At 49.4% G+C, this 27,304-nt stretch overlaps 1 protein-coding gene across 4 annotated transcripts in view; it reads right to left on the bottom strand.

Moving 5' to 3' along the window:
• Nucleotides 1-3,479: 3,479 nt before the first annotated feature.
• SHISAL1 (shisa like 1) overlaps nucleotides 3,480-27,304 on the bottom strand; it is a 127,407-nt gene continuing 103,582 nt past the window's right edge. For 3 of the 4 annotated variants that reach the window (XM_019739262.3, XM_074326525.2, XM_088796015.1), the window contains exon 5: nucleotides 3,480-9,485. In XM_019739262.3, coding sequence (XP_019594821.2) covers nucleotide 9,485 — 1 coding nt within the window. In that variant the 3' untranslated portion in view covers nucleotides 3,480-9,484. Of the gene's footprint in view, nucleotides 9,487-27,304 lie in introns of all 4 variants that reach the window. The other variant, XM_088796010.1, reaches the window with a different exon arrangement.

The following is a 27,304-nucleotide window of genomic DNA, read 5'->3' as shown; positions in this document are numbered from 1 at the left end:
TATGTTTTTCTCTTTACTGTGCTATTGCTGTGAACTGTATTTATCATTTTGCGATGTTAAACCAACCTGACATTTCTGGGGTATACCTGATAAGCTCATGCTGGGTTCCATTTGCTACATTTTGATTGGGATGCTTGCATCTTTCTTGATAATTGAGACTCACTTTGTCAGGTTTTGATACCGGGGTTATTCTGGCCTCATAAAACGAATTGAGGCCATTTCGTACTTTTATATTCATTTTCTGTCCTCTAGAAGAGTTTATATAAGATCATTATTTCCTCAAGTGCTTGGTTGAATTTGCAGGGCCTGGAGTTTTCTTAGTGAGAAAGATTTGTTTATGGATTCAATTTATTTAATAATTATAAGTCTCTTCAGATTTCTATTGTTCAAGTATCAGCTTTAGAAACTAGCATTTTTTAAAAAGAAAATGATCTGTTTCTTTTAAATTTTCAACTGATTTGGATACAATTTTTAACAGTCTCTTATCTTTTTTATCTTTGCTGGATGTGTAGTGGTATCTTCTTTTTAATTCCTGATACTGGGAATTGTGTCTTCTCTCTTTTTTCTTGATGAGTTTTGCCAACGATTTGTCAATTTTATTAAAAATTTTCAAAGAACTAGCACTTGCCTTTACAGTCTGTGTTATGTTTATTTCCTTTTTTTGTTCGTTTTGCATTTATCTTCATTGTTCTTTTTCTTTTAGTCTGTGTTTGTTTGACTATTCTATTTTTAATTTGTAAGAAATATGGCTGATTCATTAGTTTTTCAGTCAGTTAAATTTGTATATCAATTTGGGGAGAACTGACATCTTAACTATGTTGTCTTCCAATCCAGGAACACAGTATGTTTCTTCATTTATTTAGATCTTCTTTGAACTTTTTTATCAATGTATGCTTTTCAGCTTTAAGTTACTTACCTGCATCGTACATTTCCTTTATGCTTAAATAATTTCTAATTTCCATTATGATTTTTTTCTTTGACCTTAGACTATTTATAGTTATAGTTCTTATTTCCCAAACAAGTGGGAATTTTCTAGTTATCTTTTTCTTTTCTTCATAGATTTCTATCTTAATGTTCTCTGAAGTTGGCTGGGATTTGCTTAATTATCCAGTATACGGTAACTTTTCATAAAGGTTCCATATTGCTTGAAAAAGAATCTTTCGTATTTGTTGGAAGCATTGTTCTAAATATATCCACTAGGCAGTTTTCTTAATCATGTTCAAGCCTACCATACTCTTACTGGTTTTTCATCTGATTTTCCACCTGTTATAGAGTGGTGTGTTGAAATCTCTCACTATCATTGTGGTCTTGTCTGTTTCTCCTGTACTTCTATCAGTTGTGCCTTCATTCTTGAAAGATAGTTTTGCTGGGTGTAGAATTCCAGGTTGACAGTTACTTTCTTTTAGTACATCCAAAATAATATTCTATTGTCCTCCGTTTTCCATTACTTATATTGTAAAGTCTTGAGATTGTCTAGGTAATCTCTCTTCAACACTCCACCCACCGCCACTCCTTTACTAGTTGTTTTTAAGATTTTCTTTTTTAAGACTGTTTTTTGCTTCTTGAATCAGGACTACTTGCTTGGAGCAGCTCTACTTCAATCCCAAAAGGTTACATACTACATGATTCTATTTATATAACATTCTTGAAATGACACAATTATAGACATGGTGGACAGATTAATGATTGTCAGGGGTTATAAAGGGGGTGGGTGCAGGAGGCAAGTGGATGTAGCTCTGGGAGGGCACAGGAGGGATCCTTGTGGTGACGGAAATGTTATATTAAGATGTAGGGCTTCTTGAGTATGTGATTTGATGTCTTTATAATCAATAGTAGAAATTTCTCTGCCTTTTATCTCTTCAAATACTATTTCTTCTACATTCTCTTTCCCTTCTCCTTCTGGAACTACAATTACATGTCAGTTACCTGTTTCATATGACTATTAAGTGCTTTTCATCCTTTCGTTTACAGGGTCTTCATTCTTCTTCTGATATATATTCAGGATCATTAATTCTTTCTTCAATTGTGTCTAATCTGTTTTTAAAAATTAAACCGTTTCCTTTTGAGATAATTGTATATTCACACGTAGTTGTAAGAAGTAGTGTAGAGAGACCCCTTTCCCCAGTTTCCCCCAATGGTAACATCTTGCAGAAGCTATGGTACAATATCCATCGAGCATGTTGACACATACTGTCACGATACATAACATTTCCATCTCCACAAGGATCCTTCCTGTGGCCCTTTTACAGCTATAGCCACTCGCCTCCTGACCCATGTCTTCCTTAATCCCTGAAATCACTAACTTGTGCTCCATTTCTATAACTGTGTCATTTCAAGAATGTTACATACATGAAATCATATAGTACGTAGCTTTTTGGGATTGGCTGTTTCCATGCAGTGTAATTCTCTGGAGCTTCAACCAGATTGTTGAACATATCAATAAAAAGTTCATTCATTTTCATGGCTGAGTAGGAGTCCCTGGTATGCATGTGGGCAGTTTGTTTAACCATTTACCAGTTGGAGGGCATCTGGATTGCTTCCAGTTTGGGGATAGAAAGCTGCTATTGACATCCATGTGCAGGTTGTTGTGTGAACATTGGTTTGATCGGGGCACGAGACTCCCCTGGAGCTCGGCAAAGAAGACTCAGTTTGCCCCCCACACTGTTCTTTTTTGGTCTTTTTTCTCTGCCTTCGCCCTGAAGCTGATTGGGTTTGGGGGAGGAGAGTGTGTTGAGAGTCAACCCCCTGCCCTCGCCCACTAGGTGATCATATGGGACTCAAGACCATCGGGGTGGGAGAAGAGCCTTGACCAGCATTTGAAACTGAACTGAACTGGACTAGACCCGGACTCTGTGCTTTTGGAGCAATACTGCTGCCACCTTATAAATAGGGTTGAGACCTGGGCAGAAAGCAGGTCCAAAGTGGCCCCTGTGGGCAGCAGTTATTGGAGGCACAAAACTCCTATTTGCCCCATAAGTGTGTGTCCCTCCCCGAGTGCAGAGGGTCAGGTCATTCTCCATGAACCCACTGGCTGGACTCGATGCTTAGTCACTGGTCCTATCTTCTGAGCCAGGTATTGAAATAGACTCACATGGCACCAACCTCAGGCAGGAGGATCACACCAGATAAAAAAGTAGCAAGGGACACTGAGGGTGATATCATGTGTAATTGTCTGGGCCTTGCCCGCCTGCTCCCAGCTCCCCCCAGCGCCGCCAGTTCCCCCTCGTGGCTCTGTCTCCTTTCTGTGCCTTGGGAAGTGGCACCCATCTGGCCTCTTGATCTGCCGTTGGCCCTGGACACCCTGAGGTCTTCAGGATGGACTCGTGTGACCAGCTGCCCCTCACACCGCCTTCAACAGCTCCTCGGCTGAGACCTTAGGCCCTTGTCCTCCACCCTCCCTGACAAGAGAGTGACCGACAACACGCGTGCAGGGCCCTGCGAGCACGTTTTGAAACACGAAAGCAAAGTTTTATACAGGGAACAGTTAACATGACACTCCTTTATTAAAACCTAAGGACATGTTTATAAAAACGACTGTATATAAAGACAAAAGCAGTGCAACAGCAGTCAGTGTAAAACACATTATTATTACATTATATTATTATTATTAATATTAGGAATATTATTGGTTTTTGGTTTTCCTGGTTATCAACTCTCAGAGAGACCCGATGCCTGCTCACGTCAAGTCGGGTGTTACAGGAGAGAACGTTTCTGTCCCGCCTTCAGCTGCATGCCCTTCTCCCACTGCCCCTGAGGGGACACACCGGACCTGGGAGACTCCTGCCTTGTTGGGGTGACAGCCCCTCACCCTCGGAGTCCCCACTCGTTATTGCACATCACCCAGCCTCTGCCTGTTTGGTTATTTGACTGTAACGAATCCCACCAGCTTTAACACAGAAAACGGGGGAAAAAACAGGAAGAAACTGTGCGTGAGAAGCTGAGGTGAGGTTCCAAAAAGAGATTCTCTCGGGTCACCAGTTTGCTTCCAGTGGTCGGTACACTGGGTGCCCACGGTGGCCGTGCCATCTGGAACTTTCCATCCCATGCACAGGTGATCCTCCCCCGGGCTCCTCTGACTTTGATGGGATTCTGCAGATTTTGGAGGGTGGTTTAGGGCAATTCAACTGGGCCCCTCACTGCACAAACCCAGGAATCACCATTCACGGCGCAGTTGATAGGAACAGTGCCCTGGGAGCCCGTTGCCACTGACGTGACAGCGTTGTGAATGGTGCCCCTTGGAGGTGGGCACTGCAGCAGCCCCGAATTTCAGTCTGTCAAGGGCAAATGGGTCAGGGCTTTGACGTGAAGATAGGAGTTTTAGTTACAGTGTGACTAATGGTCAAAGCCATTCACTCACCAAGCATCTCTCTAGCACCAGCTATTTGGCAGGGTCTTGGACTAGAAACCGGGGTGTGGGAGGGGAAGACGATGCCACCTCCAAGGTCACTTTCATGGACAGGATAGGTAAGTGTTCCCTACTTGCTTTGTGAATCTAAGCATTCCTATTAGGCACAACCAGTCATTTCACAGACAATCCAGCCTCTCCCTCGGACACGGGGTGTTTCCTGACATCTCTGTCTACGGCCGGAATTGCTCCCAGATGGGCACTGGGTACGGAGCTGGGTAAATATTTGTTGACTAGGTGAATGCATGCGTGGATGAACAAATGGATTTTCTAGGGTCTGCTAACGCACCTGGCTGCCCAGCTTCATCACTGGACTTTTCTGGCCTTGAACTCCAAAGTTGCATACGTTCACTGAACTACCATCTGGTGTGCTCCTTGTGCTACAAGGAGGGGCTGGGAGCCTTGTGTGACGTTAGTAGGTGTGCAGGAGGGCACAGGGCATCACCCCAGCCTGGTGATGTGTTCCAGGGCTGCAGATGGCAGTGACAATGGTATCACCCACTCGTTGGGTGGTTGGCTGCCCCTCTGGCCTTTCAAATGGTCTGTGAGGACCAGGCTGACAGCATCTGATGCTCACCAGGTGAGCAGTAAGATCAAGAATTCCCGAGAGTCGCCTCTACCATTCCAACCCGATTTGCATAGCAGGTGAGGGGGGCCCCACATAGACGTGTCTGCGATGATGTGGCTGGCCCCCAACATTGACAAGAAATGCCCCCAATAACCAGTCAGGGCTGCTATGTCAATTTGGATTATTGAGACCTCTGCAAACTCACTCTGAAGGCCAACTATGGCATGACTCTTCCTGTTGGTGGGGGCCAATTAGTTAAGCTGACAAAAATTAAAATAAACCAATAACAATTTTTTAAAAGTGACCCTGGGAAACTTTTTTTTCCGGCACAACCTCTTGTAGACATGATGAATGGGGTGTCAGCTGGGCCACGGAACGGGGCGTGGGCAGGGGCAGTGGGCTGGAGGAGGCCGATCCCTTCCTGGCATGGGCAGGGGTCTCCAGGGTCTGCTGGTATGTGGGGAACAGCACTGGGCATGGCCACCAGCACAGTCTCGTTGTAACTGAAATAACCTAAGGAGAGCTTTGGATTTGACCGTGAGCTGGGAAGCGTCTCTCGGCAGAAGTCTGTTATCCCCACTCCTGGCCGTGCTTTCCCTGACACCCCTCAGTCCTTTCCAGTCTTGGGGCCCAAATTTGCCTGAAGAGGTTTTCCAATAATGACAGGAAATGCCACCCACCCTAGCTAGCCGCCTACCTGCTGTTTTTCTAAAACAACAGAGACTGGATCTACCTGCAGAATCGCGTGTGTGCATGTGTGTGCATATGTGTGCATGTGTGTGCATATGTGTGCATGTGTGCGTGTTTTCAATTAAGGCCTGTTTCATATTGGTCAGTGTCAAATGTTCGCCTGGCAGCCGGCGGCTCCAGGCACGTCTGCATGAGCAGGCTGCTTACTCCTCAAGTTCCAGGGCGATTTCAGAGGTTAAGGTGAGGGCGAGAGGCCTTGGGTGCTACCAGCTATGGGTTCTGAGTAGAGATTCCAAAACACACCATGATTATACCATCCTCGGACGAGATGGAAAGCATAAAACTGCTCGTTAATAACACACAGTTCCCAGTGGGAAAAAAAGTCCTACAAAAACGGAGTGAGTGACACAGGCCAGCGTCGAATACCGATTCCTTGGTGCCATCTTCTTTCTCTTCTTCTTGCTTTTCTGTTTTGTATATTTTTATTGTTATTTTTACAAATTACGTGGTGATAGCCAGAAGCACACAGTAAAAAGTAAACGGAGGCAGCTTAAAAACTCACGTTTGGGAGTCACTAAAAAACACTAACACTATATATCTCTACTTGAACTTGTTACTACCCTGCATCTTATTCTCAGGGACACTCCTATTGGCACGTCCACCTGCCACAGTAGGATGCGGATGGGATGGCCCAGGGTCCCGTGGGGTTTGGGGGAGCCCTTGATGTGGGCAGCGACTGAATTATACACACCTGCCTTCTAAGGGCCACTCACCACCACGGTCAGTGTTCTCACCCCTTCCACCACTCCATGAGGCTGTGAATGTCGTTACCTCCCCCGAGTCCCCACACTACACACTTGACAGGTGAAAAACTGAAGCTCAGAGAGGGAAAGCGATTTACCTAAGGCCACCCAGCTGGAAAGGAGCAGTGCTGCGTTCTCTGCACCAATGGCTGCCCTGGTACTGCTTGCATCTGTGATGTCTGTTGAGCTATAGTTCCATCCCAAGCCCAGCTGAGACAATAAACCCCCAAGAGAATTATCTATTGGTCGCTCCTAAAAAGACCTCTGCTGGGGCCAGGAGCAGCAACCTGCAAGTTGTAAATCTCAGGGCTACGGATCAGGTGAATCCTAGCCCTAGCTGGTATATGTGACAATGACCATTGTCTCCAGGTCTCCGGGGCAGGGAGACAAGGCCACCAGCTCCTTTATGGCAAAGGAAGCATCTCTGTGTGAGCAGCTGCATGAGCGTCACCCATAACCACAGGAAGGCAGACATGCAATCCCCTAAATGCCTGGTCTGACTCCTTCCTCTTACAGATGGGGAAACTGAGGGCAGAGAGGGCACAGGACTCACCTGAGGTCACACTGCTCTTAATGCAGAGTGGATGTCAGGATCTGGGTCTTGTGCCCACCTCTCCTCAACCACCCACAGTTAGGTTGCCCTGATCCTGAGACTCCTCACATGGGATGCAGGTGTGGGCTGATCCAGTTGGGCTAAGCGGCTGCTGGGCACCTTCCATGGCAGTCAATTCTCTGCATGGATAAAGCCTGGCACATGTCCGGGCATGACTCGCATCTCAGGGCAAGGAAGCCAGGTTCATCCCTAATCAAGACCCCAAGCAAAAGTTCTCCTGCTTTGCCTCTACCAAGCTGTCTGCCTGGGCCTTGGCACCACTGTCTGGAGAACGTGGGACTGAAGCTATGGGCCTGGGTCTTCCACAGCCTGCTGTGTGACCTTGGGCAAGCCACTGGACCCATCTGAGCCTCAGTTTCCTAGTCCATGAGATGGGGAGAGTCCCTTCTTTGTGGGGCTGTTGAGAGGATGAAGAACCATCTGTGTGGAAAACACTTTATACCCTGGAAAGCTCTTTCTGCTTTATCAAAGGACAGGGGTTTGTTCTGTGCAGCCTTATGCTGACACACAATGAGCCACAGAGTCTGGGCTCTCTCACCCTCATCCCCTTCCGCCTCCCTCTGGGTCCCAGGCACCTTGGATTTCTTCCGAGTCCCTGCAACCACTGAACCTGTGGCTGCCTCAGGGCCTTTGCACTAGCTGTTCCCTCTGCCTGGAATGCTCTTTCCCTCTTCCCCTGGCTGGCTCTTACCATTCAGATCTGGTCTTAACCAGATGGCCCAAGCTCAACACGACCTGCACTCATTGTGACTGAATTCTCGGCAGAGCGCTCACCACTATTTCTACCTTCCTTATTCTCTACTTATTTGCTCCCTCCCTGTCCTCTCTCCCCAGCTAGAAAACCGGTACCATGAGCGGTGAGCAGGGGCCTGCCAGCTCACTGCTGTGTCTGATGGAGTCTGGGTGTGAGAACATTGTTGTGGCAAAGTGCGGATACGTGATCAGAGGGGACACACACTTATTGAGCAGGGCCCACAGAGCTAAGAGTTGGGGGTAGGTTTTGGTATGAGTGACACTGGTGGAGTAAGTGTGTCTACACTGGCAGTGTGGCCCTCGAGACTGATGTGATCACATCCCTGGGCAATGCCCTTCCTTGTGTGTCCCAGGGCAGTGGGGTGGGCAGTGGCCACGGTGAGTTTTGTGGATGAAATTGCAGGCATCCGAGTTTGTGTGGAAGTCCCACCTTAAAGTGGAAGGGCTTCTGGAACCTTCCCCTCTAGGTTTCCATACTGCTTATCACCCTGCCTGGCAGAGATCTGTGTGTCTGTCTCTCCCACCAGATGGTGCCTCCCCTGGGCCAGGGCCAAGGACTCCCTGACTCATGTCCCATCCTTACACGGCCTGGCACAGGGCCAGGCACACAGCAGGTGCCGAAGCAGAATGTGCTGCGCGAATCAGGGTCCAGGCAAATGACGGTAGAGAACCAGGAGGGAATGGCCCGTCCACCAGAAAGTGACTGGGAGATGCTTCGGGACTCTGCTGGGAGCTTAAACTTTGGGCTCCTACCCCCTGAGGTCAACCGAGGGGCTAGTGTCCTCCTCACCGTGTGACCCGGCACTATCCCCACTCTGAGCTGTTTCTGCAGGGGGTTCATCACATCCCCACCCAGGTGGCGAGAGAGGATGTGCACAAAGGCACCCAAACAAGTGCCCGCCCCGTGGATGACCCACGGCACCGCCCTTACCATTACTGTTGCTATGGGAATGACATCCATAAGAACAAACCCTTCCTGGCATTTTCAAATCCCCAGCGCCCCCAGAAACACAGCAGGGCTGGGCCCCAGGCTCACCAACTCCATCTGGTTCACAGCTGCCAGCTGTAGCAAAGAGCTGAACCCAGGATGCTGACGAGGAACCCCCACCACAACGTGACATGTGCCCATCAGGCACCTTGGGGGAACTCAATAAAAACCAAACAAACAAAAGAACACCCAAATCACACACACACACACACACACACACACACACACACACACACACTCACTCACATTCAATACTCTGACATGGAGAGGCCCACAGGCCACTACTGGAGGAAACAGAGAAAAGGGAACGGACACGACGCAGAGGCCTGACTCCTTCCAGCTTGAATCGGCCAGAGCAGCTTTCTGTTTGTCATCTCGAGTTCACAATCATGTCACCTCTCAGAAGCCACCAGCCCAAAATGGGACTATTGCTTGCGGACGGGTGGCTGAGAATCCCCTCCCCTGCACCCCTGGGCCCCGGCCCCTGAGTTTGCTCCGAATCTTAGAAGTCTCAGAAGGGGGTTTTGGGCACAGGTGGCATTTCCTCCTCTGCCACCACCGCAGCCGCCTCGGCTCTCCCTGGCGTCTCTGTGAAGTTGTTCTTCTTGGAGGCTGCACCGCGTGCTTCGGGCCTCACCTCCCCCATCCTGAGGCAAAAGGGTTTTCTGGGGAAGCAGAAGGAAACAAAATATCACATGGTGTCTCCTCCATGGGGACACACTGGGGACATTTCTCTCGGGCCTCAGTACCAGGAGAAGCCAGTTTTTCTCTGAGCCCATGACTTGTCTTTGTCTTCTGGATATTGAGAACTGTTTGACTTTAAGACTGGAAGCAAGACAAGCAAACCTGTTGACACAACAGTTCCATATAGTACTAGCCCCGTGCCCCATGCAATAAGACAAGAAAATGTACTGTGTCAGGCATGGAATAGAAAGGCCCAAATTACAATTATTTGCAGGTGAAATACATAGAGAATCCACGAGAATCAATAGGCTAATTATTAGAACAGAGATGCAGATATAAAGATACAATTTTCAATCTGTGAGACATCAGATCAACTTAGAAAACCAACAGTGTTCATTTACCTCAACAGTTACCAACGTGATTGATTACCTGTCTTGCCTTGGGACGGTCCCAGTTAACAACTGTTGTTCTGACATAATTTTTAATATTGTTCCCCTTTCATGCTCAAAGGCATTCTGATTCTGATGATAAACCATATGGTCACCCTGGCTACAACAAACTAAAAAATATTAAGAATGGATACAGATACCATTCATAATTATAATAAAAACCATTATGAATCTTGGAGTCACACCACCGGACATGACCATGTCGTACAAAGCCATGGAGAGGAAACCAGGGCACTGCTGGCACAGGGACAGGCCAGGAGACCAATAGGGCAGGATCAGGAGTGTGAACACTGACGCATGGGGCACTTACACCTTTGATAGGCAGAGTCAAGTTGCCTTAGCCCTTTCTTCTCTCAAATCACCTCCAAACAAGGACAGGAAGGAAGAGAAACACAAACTCCATCTGTGGCAGGCATTGTGAATTCCCTGTCTTATATCCATTTATAGGACAATTGCCCAGTCACAAATACTCACTTTCGCAGACTCCCTTGAAGACAGGGGTGATCACATGACCCCATCTGGCCAATGACGTGTAAATGGAAATCTCCTTGGAAGGGGATATGAACCTAGTAAGAGCACAAGAATGAAGCACCCCACTAGTGCAGGTGGAATGGAAAGCAGAGAGAAACTTGGTTCTGGTAGTCTCCGACTGTCCACCTCCAAACTAGTGTGTCTGGGTTTCTGCTACTTGCATCTGATTATAGCTCTTTAACTGATGAAACACCTTCGACCAAGCTCTAGAGTATGTTAGCAGGGGCTGCGGAGAATTTGAGGGAGGGGAATCTGACAAAGCAGCACAGCCCATCTTTCTGGAGTGAGTAATACTCCCAGGGGCGGAGCCCAGCCCCCATTCTGCATCACTGGGAACGTGTGCATGGCGTCTGAGGATGAGAGAGTCCATGGAGCCTTCTCCTGTGCTTCACAGACAAAAAACTAGGTCATAGTTCCCCACCACCTGCCTTATCTTTCTCCACAGCATGTCTCTCTATCTAGCACATCTCATATTGTACTTATTGGTCCAGGTTATTGTTTGTCTCCCCAAACTAGAAAGTAAGCTGCAAGAAGGCCAAGGTGTTTGTGTGTTGTGTTCATTTTTGTGTTGTCGGGGTCTAGAATAGTAACTGGCATATAGTAGGGGTTTAATAAATATTTGTTTAACGAATGAATGAACCAAGAAATTAAAGCCCAGATGAACCATGTTTTAAGTATAAAGTCAACAGAAAAACTTTTTGCATACTCGTATTTTCTTTTAATTATATCTCCCATGAGCCCTTCTTATATAAATTGCTGGAGGACACACTTAGGATACCCAAGTGTAGATGAAGTAACTCTGGGCAGAGCACTGGCAGTGAGAATCTATTTAACTGTAGGACTATGTCTGAAACAAATCTAAAGATTGTGAGTATTATAGAAAAGAATGAAAGAGAAAATAGAGAACAGATATAAATAACAGGAGAGGTAGAGGTGAGAAGGAGGGAGGTAATATATATAAACTATATCTTATGCATTTATAGTTGCAGAGCTACAGAATCACTTAGAGGTGTAAGTAAAATTAGAGACACAAAGGTAAATAGAAAAATAATATAACATATGATAGAATCAACTAAAATCATTTAATGGGAGGTAGAGAAGGGAAGGGAATCATTCATACCAGGGAGAAAATAAACATTGTCCAAATAAAAAGAGGATTAAGGGTATCATATAACAGTATAATTATGAAGATAACCATGGGATCAAAAACACAGCTTTCCAAAATGTCAGTAGAATATACACAAAAAAATAAAACAAAGAAAACAGAGACCATATGGTGAAAATTGACAACCCCCACAAAACCTATAAAAGCAGAAAGCATATAATAAACTATGATGACAGAACTGAGACCAAATATATCTGCCATATCAGTAAATGTTAATGAGCCATATACACTTGCGAAAAAAAGAAAATGACTCTCAGACTGTATTACAGACGAAATCTGCCGAAGGTAGGATGATTCAGAAAGGTTTAATATGAAAGAACAGACAGATGATGAAAAAATTCTAGTGATGGCCACATAACAATATGAACGTATTTATGCCACTGAGCTGTACACTTAAAAATGGTTAAAATGGTAAATTTTATGTTATATGTTTTACCAAATTAAAAAAAAAAAAAAAGGATGAGCAGAAACATATCAAACAAATGCAAACCAAGAGAAACCAGGGGTTTTGACCTGATTATTAGATAAAGCTGAAATTAAGGCAAGAAATATTTAATGAGAAAAAGAAGGACACTGTGTGGGAATCAAAGATAAGAGTCACCTTGAGGATCTAAAAGTAATGTGTGTTTTGCACCAAATAACATGGTGTCAACATTCATTGAGCAAGAACTGCTGGAAAAGTAGAAAGAAAAAAAGAGTGTGAGTGTATACTAGTATTAGTGCCTTCTAATTCATCTCTTTTGTAAATAATCTAATTAATAACTGTGTGTGTGTGTGTGTGTGTGTGTGTGTGTTGTGTGTGTGTATTAGCAGAATCTACCTTCTGTTTAAATACTGTTGAAAATGCACACACACAAAATGATTGCCACGCTACAAAGAAAGTAAATTCCAAAAAGTAGAGATAAGACAACATTCTCTAATCTCAATATACTAGAGTTTGAAACTATTACCGATATTAACAAAACCACAAAACAAAACAAATTCTGCCACTAAAAAGTTTTAAAATTCTTTAAAATAACTCACGTCAAAGAGAGAGCCAAAAATAAAAATTACAGGACAACTTGACAATAATAAAAATAAAAACATTACAGCTCAGAATTTGTGGGATGCAGCCAAAGCAATGCTCAGAGGAAAAATTATAGCTTTAAATATTGATATTAATAAACAAGAAAACATGAATTAATCATCCAACTCAAAAAATTAGAAAAGAAAGGCAAAATAAACCCAAGGAAGGTATCAGAAAGTGATAAATTAAGACTGAAATGAAATTAAAAACAGTAAAAGGAAGGAATGAATATATAAACTCAATTTTTGGTTCTTTTTGAAAAACAATGAAACTGTTGGTGAATCTAGTAAAGTAGAAGGAGGAAGTGACAACTTGGAAGTTATCTGCACTTATGCTCAGCTATTCCACTTCTCCACTGTCCCTTAACCTCTCCAGGCAGGCTTTTGTCCCAACTATTTTGCAGAATTTGCCCTTGTCAAGGTCACCACAGACCTCCACGTTGCTGCATCTAGTGGTCACTTCTTGGTCTTCCTTTTGCTTGCCCTCTTGGCAGCATTGACACAGATGTTCACTCCTCGTGTTTCCAGGATACTCCAGCTTCTCTCCTGGTCCTCCTCATTCTCAGGCTTCTCTGCAGGCCCCTCCCCACCTTCCCAGCATCCTTTTCTCCTCTCCATCCCTACTCACTCCTGCAGATCTCATCTCCCCCTAAGGACTTAAACACCCTACACGCTGAGGACTCTCCAGCCTCAATCTCTCACCTGAACTCAAATCTCTAAACTGTCTACCTGACATCACCAACTGGATATTTAATAGACATCTCAAACTTAATATGCCCTGAACTGAAATCCAGATTGGCTCCCCAAACCAACTTTTCCCACGATTTTCCTGATCTCAGCAAGTACAACTCCATCTTTCCAGTTGCTCACGTGGGAGTCCCAGGGCGTCTCTGGTCCCCCTCTTTCTCTCACACCCCACATCCAATCCATTAGCAAATCCCATTGCTCCTTCCTTCCTTCCTTCCCTCCCTCCCTCCCTCCCTCCCTCCCTCCCTCCCTCCCTCCTTCCTTCCTTCCTTCCTTCCTTCCTTCCTTCCTTCCTTCCTTGGAATTCCTGCGGCCTCCTTTGCTCCGACTGGTCCAAGCCAGCAGGATCCTCTCAGTGGCCTCCCCACTGGTCAACCCCTTCCGTCTATTGTCCACACGGCAGCCAGAGGAATCCTGTGAAAATCTGCATCAGATCATGTCAGTCCTCCGCTCAAAACCCTCAATGGCTCCCAACTCACTCAGAGTAGAAGCCGAAACCTTCCCCTGCGTCCTCTCTGATCAAATCCCTTATCTTCTCCCTTTGGTTCACTCCACTCCAACAGGGGTGGCTCCTTTTACGTGTCCATTTGACTGGGCCACGAAGGCCCAGATGTTTGGCTAAACATTATTTCTGGGTGTGTCTGGGAGGGTGTTTCTGCATGAGATTCATATTGGAATCGCTAGACTGAATCAGGCAGATGGCCCTCCCAGACGTGAGTGGCGTCCTCCAGTCTACTGAGGGCGAATAGAACAGAGCAGGCAGGCAGAAGAAGGCAGAAGTCCCTCCCTGCCCGCCTGTCTCTGAGCTGGGACATCGGTCCTCTCCTACCTTCACACTTGGACTCGCACCGGAACTTACACCAGCAGCTCTCCTGGGTCTCCCCCTTGCCGGCTGCAGACCTTGGTATTTCTCAGCCTCCATAACTGCAGGAGTCCATTCCTTATAGTAAATCTGTTCCTATGTTTATGTCTTATTGATTCTGGTTCTCTGGAGAAGCCAGGCTAACACACGACCTGCACCAGCAGGCTCCTGTCTCCTCTCCTGGATAAACACACTGCTTACTCCCTTATCTCCTTCGAGTCACCTATTAGGAGACCCTCTCTGACCACCCTATCCTAAACTGCACTCCACCTTAGACTCTGTTGCTCTCAGGTTGTTTTTCTCCCTGGCACTGAGCACCATCTACGTGTCCATATAGTTTACGTTCCGGTATGTATTTTTTAAATTGTCTGTAGGTTCCATAAGAAATAGGGCTTTTCATTGGTTTGGCCCCGCCCCTATGTCCCCAGGACCAATAATGGTGCATAGAGCAGGTGCTCAGTGAAGATGAGGGGAACAGACAAGTAAACAGAGATGAACAAAAGAGCCTACCACCCAATCTGTCCAACTACATCAGAAAACCTCGAGGAAATAGGTGGATTTCCAGGAAAAGAGAAATTACCCAAAGGACCCAGGAAGAGAGAATCAACACAGAGTAATTCCCAAGAAGAACGAGAAAAACCAATAAATTGCAAATTCAAAGTCTACACTTAGAGAGACACAAATCAAAGCCATAATGAAAAAGTATTCCAAGGCACAGACAAAAGGAACCTTCCACGTGCTTTCACTCATCACGTGGGCAAAGACCAAAAAAGTTGTGCCCCGTGTATTTGCTGGTTTGTGAGGGAGAAGCCTCTGCTTCGCTCCTGGCAGAACCCACATCGGGGTCACTGCTGTGGAAGGCGGTGTGACGCGTAGCAAAGTCACAGAAGCACACGCCCTCTGACCCAGCAATTCCACTTAACGATGATCCCAGGAACATATTCACAAGGGCAAAATGCAGATCAGCTTACTTACTGCAGCCATGTGGGTGAAAGATGAGATTAGGGTCAATGAAACGTCCCTCAGTAGGGCACTGGTTCAAAAGCAGTGCGCTGATACGATGGAGAACACTGCAGATGTCAGAGATGCTAGGCAGCTTCCAGGAGGCCCGGCTGTCGGCTGCCCCAGGACGCCACCCGCAGAGACCCCCCATTCTCTGATTTCCATCCTGGAACTCACTCATCGTGATGGCCTCTCCCCCAGACTTTACTCTTGAATAACAACAGCCTCCTGGAGATGCCACTGGCACGTCTAACAGGCTTCCTGTTCTTAACACATCCAAAACTGAACTCCTGGCCTTCCCTCTAAAGCCACTGTTCCTTGGGCCCCTGCATCTCGGCTGAGGGCAGGTCCATCCTTCCAGTAGCTCAGGTCAAAAGACTTGGCACTGTCCTCGACACCTTTTCTCTTACACCCAAGTCCAAGCCATCAGCCAATCTCATCTGCTCAAGACAGATATAAAGTCTAGCCACTTCTCGCCATTTCCACCATCACTACCATGGTCCAAACTACCCTCCTCTCTCGCCTGGGGTGTTTCAGTCCTCTTAATTGACTTCTCTGCCACACCTCCCTAGCGTGCATTCTCAACACAGAAGCCAGAATCATATAAATATACATGTATATATGCAATCTCCTCCGCTTGAAACCCTCTAATGACTTCCCATCACAAAGGCGCTGCTGACTCCCCACGCTGCCCCCCTGGTACCTTTCTGACGTGATCTCCTCTCATGCCCCCTTGGCACTCTTCAGCCGCACTGGCCTCTTTGCTGTTCCCGCAACATTCCTGGGTATTCCTGCCTCAGGGCCCTTGCACTTGCTGTTTCCTCTGCCGAGACGGCTCTCCCATGCATCTCCTATGCAACGTGTGAGGTTCACTTTCTCAGCAACCTCAGGTCTTGGTGCAGACGGCTCCTCGGGGAGCCTCCTGACCCTCCTGCACCCCGAGCCCCCTGCTGTACGGCTCCACGCTGCACCGCCCACCAGCTGCTCTACTGCCTTCTTCATTTGAGGACTGTCTGCCTTCCCTCCGGCTCCTGCAGCCCCCGAGGGAAGGGCTTATGTGCTGTTGTGTCTGCTGCTCTAGCCCAGCCTGACAACTGGGTGGGGAGGGACCATAGGAGATTCAGGCTCAAGGGGCAGCGACGTCATGGGGAGTTCCAGGGGCGGAGGGACGAGGGACAGCAAGTCAGAGGAGGCTTGTGGAAGAAGTCCAGGTGTTTGTCCAGGTTTGCTTGGCTCCCCCAGGGACAGTGAGCTCATTACCTCACAGCCCATCTGACTGTCAGCTGCTCAGTTAGTTGAAAAACTGTTATAACGCTGGCCAAACCCCTCCTGTGTTTACAGCCTGCTCCTAGTGGCCCTTCTGAGATACGGGGCAGCAGGCAGCAACCCTTCTTGCTCATCTTAGCTGTTCCAGGCTGACGTGGAAAGAGGCTCCCCAGTCTCCGAGTGGAGGCAGCACCACCCCTGACCTTGGCCAAGGCCTCCACGCTCTGTCCCTGCTTCTGGGCCCTACGTCCAGGCCAGCGTCTGTATTTCCCCAAGGTGACTTCTCTGGAGGGCAAAACTGCTCCTGTCCCTCCATTGGGAGACCCCTCTGTCTGGGGGCGATAAGCACAAACTCCAAGCTGGTAGACCCTCAAGGGGATGGGGCATGCTGAGGGTCTCTGTGGTACGACATTGCTCTATTTCTCTGGGCAGTGGGAACATAGTGTTCGTTGCACTATGTTTATGCCCATATATACATTATATATATATATTTTTGCATAACATGAAATATTCCAAAATCAATAATGTTAAAAAAATTCTGCTCATGGTTTCTGAGCGGGTAATGTTTTTGTGCCTTCGCTGGACACTGGGGGCCTCTTATTGCCAGGCATCTATTACTGTTTCTATTAGGCTGGTGTAAAGGTAATTGCAGTTTAAAGGTTAAAAAAAATTGCAAAACCCGCAATTACTTTTGCACCAACCTAATAGTTTTGTGCCCTCCACATTAAAGAACTCTCTTCCCAGAATGCCCGAGTGTGATGACACACTCTCCCACAAATTGGGATCATTCTCCCCTTTTTCTACTTGGCAAATTCCTTCTCATCCTTCAAGACCCTGCTCACCGGACATCCCATCCGTACAGCTTGACTATCAGTCCACACGGCACTGGAAAGGGTCTGGGAGCAGGAAACGCCACCGGCATCAGAGCCAGACAGGCCTGGGTTCAGATCCCAACTCTGCCTTTTACAAGCTGTGTGACCCACGGCAAGTCACTTAACCTCTCTGGGCTTCAGAACCCACCTGACACCACTCCAGTCACATAGGACCATGCTTACTGCTGCTCAGCGAGGACTTTCACTGCTGTGGACATCCCCTGGCCATGTGCCAGCTCTGACTTGGCCCGTCTGAACACAGCCCAGCCCCTCTGGACACTGGCCAGCCCATCAGCCCCACTGCGTCCTATGTGCTTTGGGAATGCTTTGCCTCTGTACAACCTTCCGGAACAAAGCTTCAGCAAATATCAATTTTTTTTCTGCTTTTGTGACAACCACGCCTTGGCCATGCCAGGAGCTGCAGTCCACGAGCGTAGGAAGCCCATGTGTGGCCGCTGGCTCCTATCACCAAAAGTCCCCTCCCCACCCTGATCCCAGGGCCACCGTCCTCCCAGGCACCTTCCCCATGGCCTGGCCCCTCACTGCCAAGCAGCCCATGGGAACCAGGCCCAGGGCCACCAATGCTTCTCTCACTCAGTATCATTGTCGTTGCCTCCCACGAGGCCTTCTGGAAACCTGTACTGGTGGTATCTTCTGCCAGGCCTGGGCTGGGTGCTGGGGGCACAGACCCGAGTCAGGAGTGAGCCCTGCCCTCAAAGTCTCCAAGTTCGTGGGGGAGCCATACCGGGACCCAGACAAGAGCAGCAGACCCACACTGTGTCAGCCCTTTACAAGCTGTGTGACCCAGGGCAAGTCACTTAACCTCTCTGGGCCTCAGAACCCACCTGCACCACTCCAGTCACATAGGACCATCCTTACTGTTGCCCAGCAGATCTTGGGGGACATGGCCTTGAATGATGACAGGGGCAAAGGGGTCAGGGAAAATTCTGGGGGAGCTGCTGCCGGGCTGGGCCTGAGCAGTTAGCAGGAAGAGGGGAAGTCGCTCCAGGAGGAGGACTGCAGCAGGAGGCACAGGATGCTCCTGGCAAGGGTGACTCTGGAGAGGTGCCGCCACCAAGTGCTTCAACTGCCAGGCGACGGCATCTGGACCGTCCTAGGGCCCTGGGAGCAGACAGGAAGGTCCTTCCAATTCACAATAAAGGCAGAGTTCGGGCTGATGTGTGCTGGGGATTTCCTCCGTGTCAGGGGCTGCTCCAGGCTCTTCTGTGCATCGTCTCACTTGGCTCTCCCAACACCCCTGTGAGGTGAGATCATTGTTCCCCCCATTTACAGATGCGGAAACAGAGGCTCAGGAAGGTAATGTAACTTGCCCAGGTCACACAGTATCTAGTTAGCGATGGGGCTGGGAGTCCAGCCTGGTCTGCTAGGTTCCCGGCTGCTCTCGCGGGGCAGTAGCCTGGGGGCTGAGGACAGCAGGCCCCGGTGACAGAGGTGCAGAGCCTGAAACCAGCAGCGGGGGGCCCACTGGCTACATGTGCACACGAATTGGAAAGACAAGACCAAGCACCTGGCAATTTGAATAACAATGAACGCTTCCAGAGCACTGAGCGTCTGTGACAATCCGACAAAAGCAGAGGAGTCACGAGGCACAACAGGACTAATTGCGAGGTGAAAGGCACACAAACGCCCCCCTCAGCACTGATAATAGCTGGCAGTTATCTAGCGCTGACGATATGGCAGGCCAGGCGTGGGGCGAGGAGCTTTCAGCACGTTTTCCGTTGCATTCTCACAGCAATAGCGATGGAGATGGTACTCAGCACATCTTACAGAGGAACAGACGGTGTAGAACCGCTGCGTGAACTGTGGGGATGGAGATGGCAAACTCGTGCTGGTGGGATCAGAGTCCCCAGGGTGGGCGGAGCTCTCAGCCACAAAAGGCGTGGTCCTGGGAGGCTGTCTGGAGGAGGTGTGCTTCGTAATAACCATAGAAAGGGAAACACAAGCATCAAGAAAACGCAATGTAAAACTTAAATGAGCTGCCCCTACAAGCCCACTGAAAGGGCCAAGATACAAAAGACTGACCACACCAAGTGCTGTGGAGAGGCCCAGGAACTCTCAGATTCTGAGGGGAACCCTGGTTTGGCTACGGTGGAAAACTGGCTGGCAGTACATACGAGAGCAGAACGTCAGCCTGTCCTGTGACCCTACATATAGACCCGAGTAGGCACAGCTAAGGCCCCCAAAGAGGTCCCTGTCCTAGTTCCTCAGGAGCTGGGGCTGCGACCTCACGTGCTGAAAAGAACTCTGCTGGTGTGTATACACTGCGGACCCTGAGGTGGGGAGATTGTCCTGGACTACCCACGTGGGCCCAGGCTAACCACAAGGGTCCCTGAAACAGGGGGCAGGCGGGTCAGTCAGAGAAGGGCTGGTATAGAGCTCCAACGCACCACCACAGAAGCCCCGGCCGCACGGAGCAGATGAGCTGATGGGAAAGATACAGTCCGGTCCGTCTGCCAGGAACGCAGGGGACTGGGGGTGAGGGAGGGTGAGGGGGGCTGATGGCCGAGGGGGCTGACCACGTGCTCTGTAGCTACAAGGCTGGCGGCTGCTCTGGCTTCAGCAGCGGGGCAGGAGGGGTCCGTGGGGACCTGTCCCTGGCTCTGGGAGCCTCATTCTTCATGCCCTGCGTAGCCTTCCTTCGCGTCCTCTCACCCGCCTGACTTCTGGACATTGCTCAGGGACCTCAGGGTCTTGAAACATCTCCATCCAAAAGGTTAATTTTTAATGCCGCTTTGGTAAATATTTGATGCCCTTGCTTTTCCGGGAGATCTGAGTTCGACACGAAATGCCACGTAGTGCTCCAGACGCTGTCCTTTTCATCCGCAGCCGGTGTTCCTGACTCCCCCTCCTCCAGCTCTACAAAAATAAAGACTCTCTCCCTTTGCCTCCTGCTATGAATTTTTCAAAGCACTTTCCACATCCATTCTTGTCCCTGATAGGCGTCTCCATTAGCCAGGCACAAGTGCAGAGAGGTTTTAGTTTGAAAGACACTGTAGAAGCATCTGAACTTGCTCCAGTCTTACACAGGGGAAAGTGAGGTGGGGCAGGGGGTGGGCTGGGGTGGTGACGGTGTCAGGGGTGATGTGGCCGCCCAAGGTTAAACAAAAAGCCAGCAAGGGCGGCGGAAGTCAAACAGGCAGGCATGAGGCCCTGCGCTCAGCTCCCAGCACTGGGATCTCTGTGGGGACTCAGATTGTCCCTGCCCTCGCCCAGGCCAGTGGGCACAGATGTGACAACAGACCACATGGTCCTGGCTGTGAGGGAGGGAGGCCTGGAGGAGGAGAGGGATTTGAGCAAGGTTTTGAGGAATGAGCAGGAGCTCGTGGGGACCTGGGGTGGGGACCCAGGGAGGGGACCAGGCTTGAGTGAGCATCTCACAAGCAGAGACGGGGTCGGATCCACTCTGTGTCCCCAGCTCTGGCTGGGGGTCCAGACTTTGGTCCACATTTTGTAAATCCTTGTGAGACAAACGTGCCTCCTAGCTCGGGGGTGTTTGCCCCTAGCCCTTCACCGTGCACGGCTCCTGGTCTCCTGACCCCAGCTCTGTCTGAATCTCTGTGCTCCCTCCAGTCTGAGTGCTGACCTGGTCCCATTACTACTTACTGCTCCCCTGGCCTGCCTCAGACGCCTCGCCCTGGTCCACTCCCCATGCCCTCTCCACTGCCCTCGGGTAAGGGCAGAGGTGGCCGGAGAGGCCGAGGCTGAAGCCATGGTCACAACCCCGCATGTAGTGTGCCTACAACACACGCTCATGCCCACAAACACCATGGACATCATACTACACACGCGCTCACACTATACCCACACTATGGATACAGATAAGACACACACACACACACACACACACACGTCTTTTCCTTTCCTGGCTGGCACCATCGCCAAGGAGGGGGCCATCCATCACGGGCAATATGTCCGAGTCCGCCATCCCTCCTGGGGCCTCCCTCTGCCCATCAGGCACCCACCTGTCCCTCCTGGCAGCTCTCCATCCCCCGCTCGCCTGTGACCTGCCCTGTCCTCAGGACGTACATCCACCCATTACAACTCCTCTCCCCTGGGGCCACGGCCCAGGCTTCCCACCAAAGTCAGCGACAAGAAACCCACCGTGGTTTGCCCACAGCTGCCACCCCACCTCTCCTCCAGCACTGTCCTTCCAGGTCTGTGACAACACCACACTGTCCCTCATTCAGACCCTCTAGTCGTCCTTAGTGCTCCCTTCCCCCACCCCACATCCAGTCCCTCTGTAAGTCCTGTCTGCATCCGAAATACTTCCAAATCAGTCCATTGCTCCCAGCCGACAGCCTCTTCCTTGGGGCACAGTGATGACCTCCCCACAGCCTTCCTGCCTCCTGCAATCGGCCGGAGGCAGAGCGCTCTCACCAAACTCCGTTGGACCAAGTTACCACCAGTAGCTGCCCAAGGCCCTTCACCTGTTTTCCTTAAGCTAATGGACACGCCCTCTCCCCATCGTGATGGCTGCTGCACAGACTCCCCGTTTCCTCCCTTCTCACATGGCATGAACTGTGAGATGCACCGTGGCCTGCATCTGGCTTTTCCGGAAAGAAGCAAGCAGTGCTCCCTCAAATAAATGTACATGTCAGTGGGGGCCACATCTGGATGCTAGAGGCCTTTTGAGGTGACAAAGCCGTGACACTTAGGCATGTAAGTGACAGGACCCCTCGGGTCGGGCAGGCACACGGCCGCTGGTGTGTTAGGAACAAGGGGTTTGCTACAGGGACTCGAATTTCCACACTTGGGGGCAGGGAAGGCTCCGTGGAGGGTCACAGTGCTGGACGGACAGCAGGGCAGGGCGCGCTGGCAGGGTGCGGGAGTGGGGGGACAGGGGCGTGGGGGGCGGCTGGAGGGGAGTCCACGATGAGACCTCTGGGATGTGTCTGTGGGGTCGGCAGTCAGGAAGGAGAGCGGAGCACAGAGGAAACCCTGAGGACTCCCTTGTCCTGGGGCACCTCTACGGCCATGCCCCCCAGCGGTAAGGCAGCTGTTTCCACCTCCTGGTCTCAGACAACTCCAGTCAGCCGTACCAGGAAGTGGATTCTGCGACGCAAAGGCCGCAGGAGTGGCCAAGCTGACAACAGAACAATCTAGCACAATATCCCCCTTTTCTATTCTGGGTAGAGTACCTATGAGGTCAGCTCTCAGCAACCTCAAACTTTGGGGGAGGGGTGGCATTGGGCAGGCACCCTTTTCCCACTCACAGAGTGCACAGAGACAAGGAAAGGGAATATTTGGGGGGTCTTTCTTATGAATGGGGTGCTGGACTAGGTCCTCTGCACAGCCTCTCGGATTCCGTCCCCGTGATCCCCCTGCCAAGTGGGGATTATCTGCTCCCCCATCGATGTCTAGCTCAGAGAGGTGAAGCAGCTTGCCCAAGGACACACAGCTGGGCAGCACAGAGCCCGGTGCCAGCCCAGCCCAGGGGACCGCAGAGCCCTTGTTGTTGCCACCCCCGGGCTGCAGTGACCAGCAATGAGCATGATGGAACCACTCCCAGAGCTCATGGCCAAAGCACTGAGTGCCCCTGGCACCCCCCGGGGAATTTAGGACAGGAAGACCATTGTGGAGGGTGTCTATGAGGAGCGGGTGCCCTCGTGGCCCACAGGCAAGCGTTGGTTTCCATCATTCTGATGGGAACCGAAATGCCCACGTTGGGAGACATTTGCTGCACCAACAAGCATCTATTCTTAGAAGCAAATATTTTAGCAGTTACAGCCAGAGTTTTAATGGCGGGTAATAATGAAGGAAAGATTCGTTGGTCCGCCCTGACCCGCACCGATGGAGATAAATCCCTTCTTCTTGCTCAGAGGCGCCTGATGGGGCAACCGGCCTATTCAGAGCCCCTGAACTAAACGGTTTGGGGGATATCGCAGCCATCGGCCCAACCACGGGTTTCTCTTCATGGTGATCTGACTGTCCACACTGTCCTCGCTGGATCCCAGAGGACATTTATACGAATTCCTGTCCAACTGACATAGAGGACCATCCTCCTTTCTGGAGGGTAGTTAATGACCCTCCAGAATCACCCAGGCCTTTGTGGAAACATCTCTTCGCTAATTTCTCAGGCGAGGGGGCATCTTTGTTTACACAGTAATAGGCTGCAGGTATGGTCGGGTGAGGGAACCTTAATTAAGATTTCAAGTAGAGCGCTGGGTGGGCAGCGTGGGTCTCCCGCAGGGCCGGGTCAGTGGGCGCCAGGGCAGGATGGCTGGAGCTCCCTCCGAGGACAAGGTATGTCTGACTCGGCCACTGGACGGCATATCTGTGGGAATGGGGGTGCTGCTTGGCTGAGCACCTGCTGTGTGTCACACTCCTAACCTCCTGAGCCCTTATTTTCACAGACAGGCAAACGGGCTAGGGAGCAGCGAGTGACTCTCCCAAAGTCATAGGGCCTGTAGATCTGGTTGGCGGGACCCAAGGCCCTTGCTCAGGCACCCCACTGAGCCCACAGACAGAGGAAACTCCAGCTGGAACTTGGGCTGGAAGAGGGGGTGGCTTCATTCTAGAAGTGCATCTTCAAAGAGATTTTTCCAAAACCTTCTCTAAGGTATATTCGCCCTGTGGCTGACTGCACTGATTTTTTACTTTTTTTTTCTTATCTTTTATTCCCAGCACTTAGCACAGGGCATGGCCCACCCTCCCTAAGTGCTTGTTGAATAAATGATTGAATTCACCGTGTCTGGGCTGCTCCCTCACAGCAGACTGTGTCTGAGAGGGAAAAGTGAGATGCAACTGGAGTTTGCAAAGGGGCTGACGGCCTGGAATGTTTCCTCTGGGGTCCCAGAGCTGATGTGTTGATGAGACAGGGGGCATTGTAATGGTGGCACTAAATCTATTTTGAGATTTGGACCTCTGGTGTAATTTGAATTAACGAGTATAATTTAGCTGAGGACTTTTTGAAAGCTTTCTTCCCCTTGCCTCCTTTCCGCCAGGGCTTGATGGCTCTGCTTGCTGTACATTTACTATGTAGACCAATTTCAAGGGTTCTGTTTGCTTCAGCCTTGCAGGCCCAGTGACTTGCGAGAGGTTTTGCATCTGTGTAGGATCCACTCCTGGCTCCAACTTAAGCCTACACAGCGTATGCAAAGGTTGCAATAACCAGTTTGACCGCTTCCCCTACCCCAATGGACAAAGCCAAACTCAATAGAAAATTCCACTACAGGTCGAAGCAATTTACATCCTGGTTAGGAAATATGAAACTGGAGACACACGAAGACTCGACTTAGTAGTTTCCAGCAGAGTCTGCCCAGCCGACCCTTCTCTTACTTTAACAAATCTTCCTTCTGTATTTCTACCTGCCTTGTGAATCCTTTTAGGATCCGAGCGACCAGTCACAACATGTGTGACAGGAAGTTCTGACCCATCTTCCTGGCTGTCTGTCGGCCCTGCTTTCTTTGCTCTGGAAGGACCAGGAGCTGGAGACGGTGGATGAATCTCCCTTCCAGCACCTGGCTACTACCACTGCCCGATGCCTGTCTTATGGGTGTCCCCGGAGACACGGCTCCCACATTCACAAGCACGTTAGAACACGTTTGCTTCTCCACAGTAAGGTACACAGACCACTGGGGCAGGCAGGCCATTCGAGGTGCTGAACGCATGAGCATTGGAGCTGTTATACACAGTGGGGTGCCAGTAAACTTAACGACCAATTCTCCAGCGGGGGGGGGGGCACCCTAATTTGTAGCATTTGCTGCCCATTTCCATGGTATAACTACTGCCAACATGATGTCACCCAACTCAGCGTTGGGAAGAGATGCATGGTAGCCAGCACGACACAGGTTTTCATTACAGAGACACGATAGTTACAAAAAAACGCAAGAGCATATATAGAAGCAAATGTAGCAGAATAATTAGGAAACAAAGAGTTTCCGGTGTCTATTACTTTTGGGTTTGATATAATTTCTTTAATTGTAAGTTTGTATTGTTTCGTTTTTGTCATGGCTGTGTTTAACAAAGGGCTCCCAAAATTCCTGAAAATGTAACTAGCAGCATTGGTGAGCCAGCGCAAGGCAGCCCTGCACATCTTGGATACGTTTATGCATTTGTTTTACTGTGAAAACGTGTAACGCTTAAATCAAAGACATCATTGCTTAGAGCAAGTCAGAGTTTTCTGGAAAAAAAAAAAAAGACTTGATTTAAAGTCAATTAAAAATACATTAAGTAAATAGTATGGGGGAAGGAGTTATGCAGATAAGAACACCTAGGAACTGGAGTTTGGGAAATAAATGTGCCTCCATGGAAATGACTGCAATTATCACCTGTCTTGGGGGCACAGTAAAATAAATGGGCAACCCACAAGAGAGGAAATGCAATTAATTAACAAACAAAAGGGAAGTTGTTCAACAATCAAAGAAATGCAAACCATATCAAAATGAGGGTGCCTGTGCGGGGAGGGGGCTGTGAGGTGAGTATCCTCAAAAGCTGCTGCTGGTGACAGTTCCTTTGGGAATGAGGCTGGCACAGGTAGAAATTGCCATAAAACTGTCACCCCACTTGACTCAATAATTTACCAACCTGGAATCTACCCCGAGGAAATAATTCAAAAAAAGGGAAAACCATCATACAGGAGTTTGCGGCCACTCCCTATTTCCTGGAATACGTGTCTCCCCCTGCAATATTATTTGTCATAGTAAAAGAATATATCAGCTGTATAAATGCCTCCTTGCAGGGCGGGAACGTCTAAACTAAGGCTAGTACATGAAACCTGGATAACTGGGTAGCTGCTAAAATGATACCTAGAAAATTTAAGTAAAACCACAGGATAGTGGCTAATTTAATGCCAAGTGAGCACAATTAGAATGCCAAAGAATACATCATTATTAGGAAGTGTGACAACCTGTGCATAAGAACGCAGAAAATGGGAAATACCTGTCTTTGTGGTGGTGGGGGAGGGGGACCGGTGCTGAGTGGCTTTTCCCTATTTTACTTTTGCACTAATAACCACAACAATAACTACAATTAGCATTTACCGAGGCACCTGTCACATGCCAGCCTTGTGCAAATCACCATAATCCTCCCAACAAGGCAGGTCTACTGGTGTCCAGTTTACTGACAGGGAAACTGAGGCTCAGAGCAGTTAAATGACTTGCCCAAGGTTCCCCGCTAGCACATGCAAGGAGAATCTGAGCCCAGCTCTGACTCTGAGGGCACGCGGCCCACCTTTGCATGTTTGCTAGCGTTCGGCCAAGAGATTTTTGAAGTAAAATTCTCTTTAAAACAGCCTGCATGCTGCGTTGTCCATTTCCACGCTGCGGGTCCTCCTCCGATGGGGCAGGGTTTCTAGAGGAAGGAGGCAGGTGGTGAGCTGCCGGGGGAATGGAACGTGGATGCCTGACTAACTCAGCTCCTCCATCGGGCTCCAGAAAGATTCCGAGGGCTGCGAAAGACCTTCACAGATGGGGCAAGAGAGAGGATGAAGACCCCGAAACCAAACCAAACCCACCACGCAACCCAACCCTGAGCACTGGCAGCTGCGATGGGCCAGGGCCGGGTTGGAACCCACACCAAATTTCAGATGGATACTAGGCCCAGGCTGGAGAGAGCTTGGTGAGCCCCAGACCTTACGTGCCTTGGGGGCTCCCATCCCAGGGGCGGCGAGGACCTGACTTGTACAGGGAACCCCATCATTGGGCCCAGTATGGGGCCAGGTGCTTTGTAAACACCATCCTAGTGTTTCGATCTCACAGGAAGATGTACAGGCAGAAATGCTGCTGCTTCTCACTGCGAGGATGTGGGCCCCGGAGTCAGTCAGATCTGGATGTGAATCCCAGCCCAGCCGCTGTGCAGCTCTGGGCAAAGTCGCTAACTC

This window comes from Rhinolophus sinicus, chromosome 1 (genome assembly GCF_057876585.1).
Source record: "Rhinolophus sinicus isolate RSI-liver-muscle chromosome 1, RSI-T2T, whole genome shotgun sequence".
Taxonomy (NCBI): Eukaryota; Metazoa; Chordata; class Mammalia; order Chiroptera; family Rhinolophidae; genus Rhinolophus; species Rhinolophus sinicus.
The sequence above is the reverse complement of the archived record's forward strand: the minus strand, read 5'-3'. Positions and strand labels throughout refer to the sequence as shown.